The sequence below is a fragment of the Scyliorhinus torazame genome, chromosome 17 (assembly GCF_047496885.1).
Source record: "Scyliorhinus torazame isolate Kashiwa2021f chromosome 17, sScyTor2.1, whole genome shotgun sequence".
Classification (NCBI taxonomy): domain Eukaryota; kingdom Metazoa; phylum Chordata; class Chondrichthyes; order Carcharhiniformes; family Scyliorhinidae; genus Scyliorhinus; species Scyliorhinus torazame.
This window is the reverse complement of record NC_092723.1, coordinates 76,415,159-76,428,384: the sequence shown is the minus strand read 5'-3', so window position 1 is coordinate 76,428,384 and position 13,226 is coordinate 76,415,159. Positions and strand designations below refer to the sequence as shown.

At 49.8% G+C, this 13,226-nt stretch overlaps 1 protein-coding gene across 2 annotated transcripts in view; it reads left to right on the top strand.

Annotated features, from left to right (window-relative positions):
• LOC140393956 (uncharacterized) overlaps window positions 1-10,737 on the top strand; it is a 31,601-nt gene extending 20,864 nt beyond the window's left edge. Inside the window, exons 4-6 of one of the 2 annotated variants that reach the window (XM_072480648.1) lie at window positions 5,772-5,836; window positions 7,054-7,143; window positions 9,921-10,737. In XM_072480648.1, the coding sequence (XP_072336749.1) occupies window positions 5,772-5,836; window positions 7,054-7,143; window positions 9,921-9,962 (197 nt within the window). In that variant the 3' untranslated portion in view covers window positions 9,963-10,737. Of the gene's footprint in view, window positions 1-5,771; window positions 5,837-7,053; window positions 7,315-9,920 lie in introns of both variants that reach the window. The other variant, XM_072480647.1, reaches the window with a different exon arrangement.
• Window positions 10,738-13,226: the final 2,489 nt, after the last annotated feature.

Below are 13,226 nucleotides of genomic sequence, written 5' to 3'. Positions count from 1 at the left end.
CGCAAACTATAAAGCGTCCACCACATGAAATAAAAAGTCAAGTATATTTCAAAAGGGGAAGTTTTACTTAGCCAACATTGTGTACCTTGTGTTGCCCTATTATGTATTTTCTTTTCTTTTCATGTACTTAATGATCTGTTTGAGCTGCTCGCAGAAAAATACTTTTCACTGTGCCTCGGTACACGTGACAATAAACAAATCCAAAAATCCAATCATTAAATCCTTTAAAGAGGTACTAGAGAGAGTAGACAAGGGTAATACAGTAGATGTCATTTATCTAGATTTCCAAAGGGCGTTTAATAAGATGCCACATCATAGACTAATAAATAAGATGAAACCATGTGGAGTTGGGGACAAGTAATTGATTAAAAAAGTAGCAGCTCCAAGTCAGATAGAAGAGAGAAGGGATAAAGGGCAGCTATTCAGAGTGGAAAGTGGGCATTCCATAAGGATCAGTGCTAGGACTTGATGATACCAATGCCCATCCGGGACCCTCCACAACTACCCCATCCCCCCTTCTAAACCTAGCCCTTGCCATGTATTCACTGTGCTCTCTGGCCTTCCCCTCTCTGATGCTGAATGTTCTGTGCTCAGCAAAGGACTCAGTTTCATCCCCTTATGTCCTCACCTCAAATGAAGAAGTGCTGGGATGGCTGTTGGTCGCAATTTATATTAATAATTTAGATTATTTGTAATTGACACCAAATTGCGCGGATTGTAAATAGTAAGAAGACTGCTCCAAATTACAAGACTTATTTTAAAAAATATTTCATGAGATATGGGCATCGATGGCTGGGCCAGCATTTGTTGCCCATCCCTAATTGCCTTCGAACCGAGTGGCTTGCTGGGCTGTTTCAGAGGGGCAGTTAAGAATCGGCCACATTGCTGTGGGTCTGGAGTCACATATAGGCCAGAACAGTAAAGGATAGCAGATTTCCTTCCCAAAAGGACATTAGTGAACCAGATCGGATTCTATGAAAGTAGGTTCATGGTCATCATCGCTGAAGCTAGCTTTCAATACCAGATTTTATTAATTGAATTCAAATCCTTCCTGCTGCCATGGTGAAATTTGAAGTCATGTCTTCAGAGCATTAGCCTGGGCCCTGGATCACTATTCCAGTGATGATAGCATTGTGCCACATTCTACCAGGGACCACAGCTGAACCTCAGTGACCGTAATGAACTTTGGAATATCCTGAGATCGTAAAAAACACTATAAAATTACAAGTTATTTTTTACTGTGTCAGTTATGTTTATCAGATTCTAAGCATCGTCAAATAGAAGATGTGTCATCAACATTGTTGTGGTGAATGTATAATTACTGATAATTCACCAGTGCACTGTGTTATGTTATTAACCCTGTGGGCTCTACCTATGGGCCATTGTGTGGCTTCACCCACAGGGGATATGTTGGGGCATGTCTGGACTCCGCTCATGGCTCCACCCCCTTTACAGGAAGTCTAAGAGCTGCCGGCCTGCGGGGCCGCCTTCAGTGTTGTACCGGTCACAGGCAGGCTCAGTTCTAAGCTGATTAAAACCACGGTTTACTTTTCCACGAGTCTTCGAGTGAATTGATGGTCACATCAATTTAATCAGTTTAAAATACTACTATGGAATCAGCCCTCAAACCTGACAAACTGGAACTCGATCCACAGGCTGCGGAGGCGAAATAAATTGTTTCACTTTGGCTTTGATGCTTCAAGGCCTACCTCGCCGCGTTGTCTACGCCATCCGTCACTGACGAACAGAAGCTGTGCCTCCTCCACGCACGGGTGAGCCATCGCATTTCTGTCCAGCTCGACGAAGCCGCTTCCTATACAGAGGCCCTCGCACTACTTAAACGCCTCGATGTGCGGCCTGTGAATGAGGTATACGCGCGACACGTCTTCACCACTCGCCGCCAGCGCCCCGGGGAGTCGATAGATGATTACCTATTCGACCTCAAAGCCCTCGCGCGCAACTGTAACTACCAGGCCGCTACGGCCACTCAGCACATGGACATCGCTGTCCGAAACGTTTACGTGGCGGGGATCCGATCGAACTATGTGAGACAGTGCCTGCTCGAAAAAGGGGCCCAAGACCTGGACGACACGGTAAAACTGGTTACCTCTCTGGAGGCCGCATTTCAGAGCCTTACTGCGTTCCCGGCCGATCACGCGACCCCCTCGTGGGCCCCCGACCCGAGACTACCCCAGGCCTGTGCTGCGCGGCCACCCACCCATCATGGGTACTTCCCTGCTACTTTTGCGGCCAGGCCAAACACCCCCGACTGCACTGCCCGGCCCGCAATGCGAACTGCAGCAGCTGCGGGCGAAACGGACACTTCGCCAAGGTCTGCCTAGCCAGGTCTAAGAACTCGAACTCACAGACCCGATCCACAGACTCACAGGCCCCCAGACCCCGCAATGTGGCAGCATGTCTGCCGACTCTGTCTCCGCATAACATGTGCGACTCATGGAAGCCGCCATCTTGGCCATCCTCCCCCACGCGGCCAGCCACGTGCGATCAATGGGAGCCGCCATCTTGGACGCCATCTTCCTCGCCGCCCGCCATGCTCGGCCAACGGGGGCCGCCATCTTGGCCAGCATCTGCTACGCCGCTCGACGCGTACGACCTACACGGACAGCCATCGCGGTGCCGCCCCAGCACCTCCGATCACGCTGCCGGCTACCTCAGCGCGGTCACCCTGGACCAGTCGCGACCAAAGCACCTCCGGAGCTCCATGATGACCGTCCGGGTTAACGGGCACGAGACACCTTGCCTTTTCGACTCCGGGAGCACAGAGATCTTCATTCACCCGGACATGGTAAGACGCTGCTCACTCCCAATATTCCCGACGCAACAAACCATATCCCTCGCCTCTGGGTTGCACTCGGTGCAAATCCAAGGGTGCACTACTGCAACCCTAGCGATACAGGGCGCTGAGTACGCTAATTTTCAACTATATGTGCTCCCAGACCTCTGCGCTCCTCTCCTTTCGGGACTCGATTTCCAGTGCAACCTCAGGAGCCTGACTCTTAGGTTCGGGGGGCCCCTGCCCCCGCTCACCATATGCAGCCTCGCGACCCTAAAAATTGACCACCCCCCACTCTTCGCAAACCTCACCGCCGATTGCAATACAGTAGCCACCAGAAGCAGGCGGTATAGCATGCAGGACAGGACGTTCATTAGGTCCGAGGTCCAGCGTCTCTTGCGGGAGGGGTTCCTAGAGGCCAGCAATAGCCCCTGGAGAGCTCAGGTGGTGGTCGTCAAGACCGGGGAAAAATTCCAAATGGTGGTTGATTACAGCCAGACCATTAACCGGTTTACGCAACTCGATGCGTACCCCCTTCCCCGGATTGCAGACATGGTAAATCAGATCGCTCACTACCGCGTGTTCTCCACGGTGGATCTGAAGTCTGCATACCACCAGCTCCCAATCCGCCCGGAAGACCGCCACTACACGGCATTTGAGGAAGACGGCCGCCTTTTCCATTTCCTCCGGGTCCCCTTTGGCGTCACGAACGGGGTTTCGGTGTTCCAACGAGCAATGGACCGAATGGTGGACCAGTACGGGCTGTGGGCCACGTTCCCGTACTTGGACAATGTCAACATCTGCGGCCATGATCAGCAGGACCACAACGCCAACCTCCACCGATTTCTCCAAACCGCCCAAAAACTCAACCTCACCTACAACAAGGAGAAATGCGTTTTCCGCACAACCAGGCTAGCCATCCTCGGCTACGTCGTGGAAAACGGGGTCCTAGGGCCCGACCCTGACCGTATGCGCTCCCTCCTACAACTCCCTCTCTCTCACTGTCCCAAGGCCCTGAAGAGGTGCCTTGGATTTTTCTCCTACTACGCCCAGTGGGTCCCACAGTATGCGGACAAAACCCGCCAACTATTTAAGGCCACCCTTTTACCACTGGCAGCTGAGGCCCGCCAGGCCTTCAATTGCCTCAAGGCGGACATCGCCAAAGCTGCAATGCGCGTCGTGGACGAGTCCGTCCCCTTCCAGGTGGAGAGCGACGCCTCAGAGGTTGCTCGCGCCGCCACCCTCAACCAAGCAGGCAGACCGGTAGCGTTTTTTTCACGCACCTTCACCACCTCCGAAATTCGACACTCCTCGGTCGAAAAAGAAGCCCAAGCCATCGTGGAAGCCGTGCGGCACTGGAGGCACTACCTCGCTGGTAGAAGGTTTACCCTCATCACCGACCAACGATCGGTTGCCTTCATGTTTGACAATATGCAGCGGGGCAAGATCATGAATGATAAGATCTTGAGGTGGAGAATCGAACTCTCCACCTATAACTACGATATAGTATATCGTCCTGGGAAGCTCATCGAGTCCCCAAATGCCCTGTCCCGCGGCACATGGGCCAGCGCGCAAGATGACCGACTACGGGCTATCCACAATGACCTCTGCCACCCGGGGAGTCACCCGGCTCGCCCATTACATCAAGGCCCGCAACCTGCCCTACTCCACCGAGGAGGTCAGAGCTATAACCAGAGACTGCCAAATCTGTGCGGGTATCGCCTCGAGCAGGACTATCAGTTATAACCCCAGCGGAAATGGGCAGGTGGAGAGGGAGAATGCGACGGTCTGGAAGACCGTCCTACTGACCCTGCGGTCCAGGAATCTCCCAGTTTCTCACTGGCAGGAGGTCCTCCCCGATGCGCTCCACTCTATTAGGTCCCTTCTTTGCACGGCCACAAACCAGACTCCTCATGACCGTTTGTTTGTTTTCCCTAGGGGAGCTGCCTCAGGGGCCTCGCTTCCGCCCTGGCTGATGACACCGGGTCCAGTCCTCCTCCGAAAACATGTTCGGAGCCATAAGACTGACCCCCCTAGTAGAGAGGGTCCAGCTCCTGCACTCCAACCCACACTATGCGTACGTCGAACACCCCGATGGCCGGCAAGATACCGTCTCCCTCCGGGACTTGGCGCCCGCAGGCTCCAACACCACTCCCACTAATGCATCACCCACACTATGTCCTGTCCAACCTCCCATGTTCAGCGCCCCCACCCCTTTATGGTTCCCGCGCTCCCTCCCACCCGCCGCACTGGTCCACAGGAATGAAGCTCCGGAAGAGCCGCTCCTCGAGTCCACGCCTGTGCCTGCTCCGGACACACTTCCACAGCCACCCGAAGCGGCTGCAACACCAGTGCTTCGGCGGTCGCAACGTACGATCCGGGCACCGGACCGACTGAATCTATGAGCCCGTCACCCCCGCCGGACTTCATTTTTAAACAGGGGGTGAATGTGGTGAATGTATAATTACTGATAATTCACCAGTGCACTGTGTTATGTTATTAACCCTGTGGGCTCTACCTATGGGCCATTGTGTGGCTTCATCCACAGGGGATATGTTGGGGTATGTACGGGCTCCGCCCATGGCTCCACCCCCTTTACAGGAAGTATAAGAGTTGCCGACCTACTGGGCCGCCTTCAGTGTTGTACCGGTCAGAGGCAGGCTCAGTTCTAAGCTGATTAAAACCACGGTTTACTTCTACACGTGTCGTCAAGTGAATTGATGGTCACATTAATTGTCAGCAAATATTTCAATCATGGCACTTTCTTGCATCAGATTTATTTAACCTTTCACAACCTTTAATGAGATTTATACGAGAGTGAGAGGTCCTGAGATTGGGGAATTTATTGTTGGTTGGTCTGACCTGCAAAACAGATACAACAAATAATGCGGCTAAACGGATCCTGTTTTTTGATTTAATTCTAATCTGAATTCACCCTGGATGGTATCAATGACAATCTGCTTTATCTTCCCGACAGTGGACAACTCCATTTACAAAATCATTGAAATACTGCAAAACATTGGCGATCGTGTTGACACAGAGGTGAGATGCGTGAATTTATTTTGTTCGATTTCTGGATTTGGGTATCATTGACAATGCATTTATAGTCGAGCCCTTGAGAAACAGGTCATTAGCTGCCTTCTTGAACTGCTGCTGTCCACGTGGTGAAGGTGTTTCCACAGTGCTGTGCGGGAGGGAATTCCGGCACCTTCTATCCACCGACGATGAAGAAACGCCAATTTATTTCCCAGTCAGGACGATGTGCGATTTGGAACTGATGGTGTTCCAATGCACTTGATGCCCTTGTCCTTCGCAGTAGCGAAGGTCATGTGACTGGGGGCTATTCCTGAAGAGGCTTTCCATCAATATTGACCTGATACACAGAAGCTGATGAATCCAGGAGGGTTCCTGCTTGAAAGGAGGTTTTTCCATCTAAAGATTTGAAATTAGTGTAATGTTAACATAGACAGTTTCCATTATAAAATTGGATGTGAGGAATTTGGGGAAGAAAATGATACAAACATATGATAATGTCACTGTAGCAGGAAGTAAAATGTGATACACAGGACCTGTGTGCAGCAACTTGATTTTTAATAAGTATATATGTTTGAGGTACACATCTTCTAAAGAATAGTTGCATCCAGTCTTTTGATGCACATATAATCGAATAATGACTTGGGGCAGAATTTTCTCAGATTTTTGGAGAGTGTGGCAGCAAGCCCCAATGACGGTTTCCTCCACCTTATTGGTTGGCACATGGAAAAAGAAATTCCAAGGGGCAGGTCACGCAACATCATCCTTCCCTTGGAACACCTCCTCCTCCCACATGGAACATCCACGCACGGACCCTCCTGCTTCCCCCCAACAAGGAACACCCCACCCCCCTCCTGGCACTGCCCCCTGGCACTACCTCCTGGCAGTGCCAGGGCATTGCCCTCTTCCCCCCCCTGAACCAAAGACCCACCTGAACTCCTTGAGTGGGGTTGACCCGCCAGGTGCCCGCTGTGGGAGATCGACCATGATTGACATTGGCATGTCCTCCCGCCAACATGATTGGATAATCTAAGCGTGAGTGGGAACTATCAGGCCTGATAATTACATTTAAATGTATCCAGCCTGGACTATCAGAACAGGAAAGTGGGAGCAGAAAATCCCCTCTCTTAGATGACCGGATATATTAGCAGCAATTGGTAAGGATTTGCAAAGCGCTTTCTGTGTTTCACTGGTTCCTGATTTCAGTTCTCATTTGTCTCTGGTAGCTTCAAAGAAATTCACTGCTCTCCACCTTCTTCAAAGACATCAGCTACAATTCCTTCAAGGAACTGGCAGACCAATACATCGAAAGTGAAGTGAGTAGCAAGGTGACGCAAGAGAATCCTGACCTTGTCAAGTTTGCTTTCACACTTGATTTTACTGCGAAGGTAGCAGGGATCTGTAACCATCAGATCAAACGGATTACTGGCTTCGGGAGCCAGTATCTCCAGGAGTCATGTTGGCAGCTGCCCAGTTTCTGTGAAAAGGTGGGTGCCATGTCCATCTTGTACAGCTAGCAATCCAGAATGAGGGGTAATAAATTCAGAGTTGCTGAGGTGTCATCCGGAATATTGTAATATATTCAGCATGAAATTACATAGAATTATCTGTAGTCATTTAGTCGTACAGAATTTGAGTCTTGTTGAGAAAATGCACATGCTGCTGAAGCTTTTTATAGAGAATGCGCCAGTTATCAGTTTCATGTCAGTCATCAGTTAACAGGTGCATTCTCTATGGCAATGCCTGTACCAATCAGAGTTCACCTGACAACTAATCAACACTCTCTTCTCATGAAGTATAAATTGTTGCTTCCTTTACATTTGGTGTTCTTGTGAATGGACCTGATGAAAGCAAGATGAAAAGCTTTGACAACATGTATTTTTTGTCAGTAATAGAATTATCTACAGCATGGAAACAAGCCACTCAGCCCATTTGATGTTATTACTTCACAGAAGCCTCCCTTTCCTGTAATTACCCCTTCCCGCCCTGATCTGTAAGCCTCGATTAATTCATCCCTCTCAGATGTATCAAACCTCCCCTTGACTACATCAATGTGCCAACCACTCTGTGTTAAATCATACCCTCCTAAATGTTTCATTTGATTTGTTTATGGCAATCTCATATTTATGTCCCATTGTCTTGAACTCATTCACAAGTGGAAACAGTTTCTCTACATTCATCCTAACAAACCCCTTCATTGTTTTGAAGACTTCTACCAGGTCTCCATTTAATTTTCCAAATGTCAATCTTTGCTCATTGTTACATTCCTTCAACTCCTTGTAAATATTTCCCATACTGCCTCCAATGATTCAATATTCTTTTTAATACTTCCTCCAATGCAAGTAAACCTGCACCCAGGGAGGCCAATTTGTGGGGGGCAGTGTGAGGAGAGAAGGGGGATGTTGACACCTTGGGAGGGAGGCCCAAGGATGCACACAGAGCACCCCCTGAATAAGGCATCCCTCCTCCCTTCCAGCCTTTTTTCATCCAGGCCACAAAAGAACAGCCTGCCCACCCTTGCTGCCTGTCCCCACCAACCTCATTACAGCATGGCAGTGTATAATTCTGGTCAATGGCCTTGCTTACAGGTTTAATTGATCTTTAATTAGGTGGGCTGCAGACTTTAGGGGTTATCTTCAGGGTGGGCAGGAAGCCAGCGGGCCAGCCACTCACCAAAAACATACCCAGTGGTGGTGGTGGTGGTAGGTGGGGGGGGGGGGGGGGGCTATAAAATCCAACCCATGATTTTGGCACAGTCTAGTAGCTTACTAGATCACTTCAGAGGGCAGGTAAGAGCCCATCAGTTTGGTGCAGGGATGGAATAATGCATCAACTCGAATAGATAAGGACAAGAAAAGTGGAGGACGAGAAGGGGGGGAGGTTTACAACGAGCTGATAGGTTTGTGGTCACTTTTACTGGGACCAGCTCCACTTTTCCAGATTTACAAGCTGAAAGAAAATTCTCAAATGGCAAAGGTGGGATTTGAACCCATGGGCCCAGATTTTCACTCCTGGGAATTCCCAGCTCTGTGAACCTAAACTTTAAAAATAGCAAACTGGACGTTGGATTTTCAGTCCAGGATGGGAATCAGGCTGCATTAGAAGTCAGTATCGGTGACCAGGATGGATTGAGGTGGACGCTGGGTGCGGAGGCAAGGACTGGGCGGAAAATGTTCCTCAGGCTGTGTCACCGTGTGCAATGTTTAAAAATAAGGATTAAAAAATGAAATATTCCTCCAGCCCTCAATCCCCATGCACTCCCTGTACCCCATTCATGTCAACCCATGACACCACAAGTCCCCTCACCCACTCCATCGCCCTTCATACCGTCTATACCAACCTATGGCCCTCACTCATCCCCAAGACACTTTACAGCCCTTATGCCAGCACATGCCAGCCCATGTCGCCCCATTCACCATCTTTTGCCCTTACACCTACCATGTTAACTCTCGCAGTATCCAACTTGGGCATATTTCAGGAATGAGATAAAATAAAGTTCTATAAAATGAAGTTCTAAATGTCTGTCGCAGACTTCACTATATTGAAGAAGCATACTCTCATTCATAAAAGCCTATTTGTGCACATTTTACACACATTTACGTGTTCTTCCAACAATTCAAAGGGAGCCTTGCGTCGCCCAAATATGTCCCAGGACCAGATCCAACGAGGAAAAGATGGTGGGTGGGATGGCATGGATTGGCACTAAGTAGGCACTAAATTGTCATGGGGCTATAACAGGACCATGGGAGTGAGTGGAGGCCATAGGTTGCCTCTCCAAAGGAATACTCTGGCTATCCAAAAAAAACCACCAAGTTCGGACCGGCTCTTAACTGATTCAATCAGCATGTTCCGGGTTTCACACCCCCGGCCTACAAAAATCCCACTTCGGAGAAGGCAGATGATGATTTAAATGACCTGCTGCCCCGCAAACCAAACGCAGGTGAAATGGACCCCAGTCTCCATTCCTGACCCCGTGAAAATTGGAAGACCCTCTCTGTCATGGTGAAATTCTGGGCCATGGATTATTAGCCCAGTAACAAAATCACATAGCGCAACTACTATGTGTAATGCTCTTTCTTTATCTTTTCGGCAGGAAACAGCAAACAACACAGAGAACAATCCAAGTCCAGATTGAATGGACAATTCTGTTTCCTGTCTGGAGATGGCTCTCACTTCCTGACACTGTAGAATGGCACAGACTGAAAACTGCTTGCTGCGGGGTTACTCAGCACTATTGTTTTTGGACAAAGTCATCAGTCTTTTACTGTTACAACAGGAAGTGGGATCACCGGTGAGCTGAGGAAATGACCGTAAGAGGTGGTGCAGTTACCACCATTACCTGACCATGTTGAATATCCGGAACCACTCTCTCTTCACACTATTTCCCATGACTGAGATGTGCATGTGGACAGGTTCCTGTGACAGACAATGTGACATTATTGTGGCCAGATTTTACCATGTCGTTGTTCTAAGAATAATGCTTGGACTGTTTAGAAGGGGGAATCTTCCCATCAGACCTGGACCAGAGGATGGGTTGAATTGCAGAAAAGGCTTTTCGTTTCACATTCCATCTCCAATAAATGCTGAGTTCTAAAGGCAGTCCTTGGGTGGATACTTACTTTAAAACATTACAGTGCAGAAGGAGGCCATTTGGCCCACTGAGTCTACACCGACCCTCCGAAAGAGAACCCTGACTAGGCCTACACCCCCGCCCTATCCCCATAACCCCGCCTAACCTTTGGACACTAAGGGGCAATTTAGCATGGCCAATCCACCTAACCAGCACATCTTTGGACTGTGTAGGGAAATTGGAGCACGCGGAGGAAACCCACGCAGATACAGGAAGAATGTGCAAACTCCACACATGCAGTCACCCAAGGCCGGAATCGAACCTGAGCCCCTAGCGCTAAGGCAGCAGTGCTAACCACTGTGTCACCATGCTGCCCTGTAGTGTTAATGGTGGGTTGCCTGCATGGTCACAGTGCCCGCTGAGCACTCTCATTTTACTGAGGGCAGCATCATTCCTGCCATCCCCCAAAACAGGCTCCAGGGTGGTAACTGAACAGCCCTCTCTGCCGCTGTGAGGGTCAATTTAAGCTGTGACACTATTCCAGAGCAGGTGGTATCCCATATCACACGGTTTACAAAAGCATAGCCAACTGCTGAATGTGGAGCTAGTCCCTGAGCCAGCAGATCTGGTACCTGCTTCTACATTCAATCAATTGCCACAGAATATCTCATTTCTATCCCGAGTACTGTTTCTAGTTGTGTGTGTGTGTGTGTGCATTGGGAAGAGAGTGCGTTATCTGAAGATGTTTGATATTCTCTGATGTCTTTGTGTTGGGTTATTTATTGTGTTTGGAGATACTTTTTGTTCTCCTTTATTTTTTTTCATGGGATGTGGGCATTGTTGGCAAGGTCAGTATTTGTTGCCCATCCCGAATTGCACGAGAACTGAGTGGCTTGCAAGGCCATTTCAGAGGGCAGTTAAGTGTCAACCACATTGCTGTGGGTCTGGAGTCACATGTAGGCCAGACCAGCTAAGGACGGCAGATTTATTTCCCTAAAGGAACACTGGATTTATAGTCCAGTGACATTACTACCACACCACTGTCTCCCCTACTGAAGGATGATGATCAAGGAGTAGTGTGCAGGGAACTCTTGGTTTAGTGTGCTTGCTCTGTCTGTAGTGAAGGGACAGAGCTTCTGTGCTGGGATAATTAATGAAGACAGGCGAGGAAAGAAATTGCAGATGGGTGGGTCTACGACCTGGATCAGAATTGTGACTGGGGATTAGAGATTGTGGGAATGTTTTTTGAGAATGTATGTGGGTTACTGAAGAGCAGGTTTCTTCAAATGTGTGTGTTAATTAAAGTAGGTGGAAATATTTGTAATTCAGCACTGATACAGGATATTTTATTCCTGTTGAATCAAATAAAGCTTTAAAGACTGCAATCATGTATCAGTTTCTGAGAGTTAACATCCACACCATGACCGATCTTTCATCTCATCGCTAATATGACAATTCCTTTGAGCAGTGATGCACGATCAATGACTACTAAAGTGAGGTTGTAGTCCAACTGAAGGCTTTAATAAGCTAGATGTTTGCCCCAGCAGCTCAGGTACAGAATGAAGGCTGCTGGGGCGGCACGGGCTCGTATATCCCGACTTGCAGGGCGGAGCTACCATACAGCTTGACCAATGGGAAACATACAATATCTACCAATGATGTTCCAGCATTACTAGCTACCGTACTACCTCTACACAGACTACCACATTCACCCCCTGTTAAAAAAGAGTCCGGCGGGGGTGGTAGCTTGGTATTACAACATGGTAACGTGGAAAAGTTATGGTTATGGAGGTACCGTAATACCTCCGTACAGCATTTTGTCTTATTGTCGTAACTATTTACAATTTCACAATTAACTATACACACTTTAAGATGAAACAATCAGTCGATCGGGGGCCCTGGTCGTCCTCTGTGATCGTCGAAGCTTTGGTGGTATGCCGGTGGAGGCTCGGACGTCTGTGACTCTGGGAGCGTGGCCTCGATCTCTGTGGCAGCTTCAACACCTCTAGACGGCGCTGGTGGGGAAGCCGATTGACCTGGGAAGGGAGCGTCAGCGGGGTGCGTCGGTGGGCGGGGGGGGGGGGGTGTCTAGACGGGGCCGGCGGAAGAACCGATCCTCCTGGGAAGGGGGCGGCTGTAAGGTGCACTGGTAGGAGGGAGGGTGGGACTGGTGGCTGTGGTGTGCGTGGGCATCCGGCGGTCGCCAGGTCTCATAGGGAGACGGTATCTTGTCGGCTTTCGGGGTACGTCACGTAGACGTACTGGGGGTTAGCGTGGAGAAGGTGGACCCTATCGACCAATGGGTCCGACTTGTGCGCCCGCACGTGTTTTCGGAGCAGGGTGGGTCTGGGAGCTGCCAGCCAGGTCAGGAGCGAGGTCCCAGAGGAGGACTTCCTGGGGAAGACAAGGAGACGTTCGTGAGGTGTTTGGTTGGTCGTGGTACAAAGCAGTGACCGGATGGAGTGGAGGGCATCCGGGAGACTGGGGGATTCCTGGACCGTAGGGCCAGTAGGACGGTCTTCCAGACCGTTCTGTTCTCCCTCTCTACCCTGTCCGTTACCCCGGGGTTGTAATTGGCCGTCCTGCTCGAGGCGATGCCCTTGCTGAGCAGGAATTGACGCAGTTCGGCGCTCATAAGGGAGGACCCCCTAGCACTATGTATGTAAGCGGGGAACCCGAACAGCGTAAAAATGCTATGGAGGGCCTTGATGACGGTGGTTGCGGTCATGTCGGGGCAGGGGATGGCGAATGGGAACCGGGAGTACTCGTCAATCACGTTCAGGAAGTACGTGTTTCGGTCGGTGGAGGGGAGGGGGCCTTTGAAGTCCA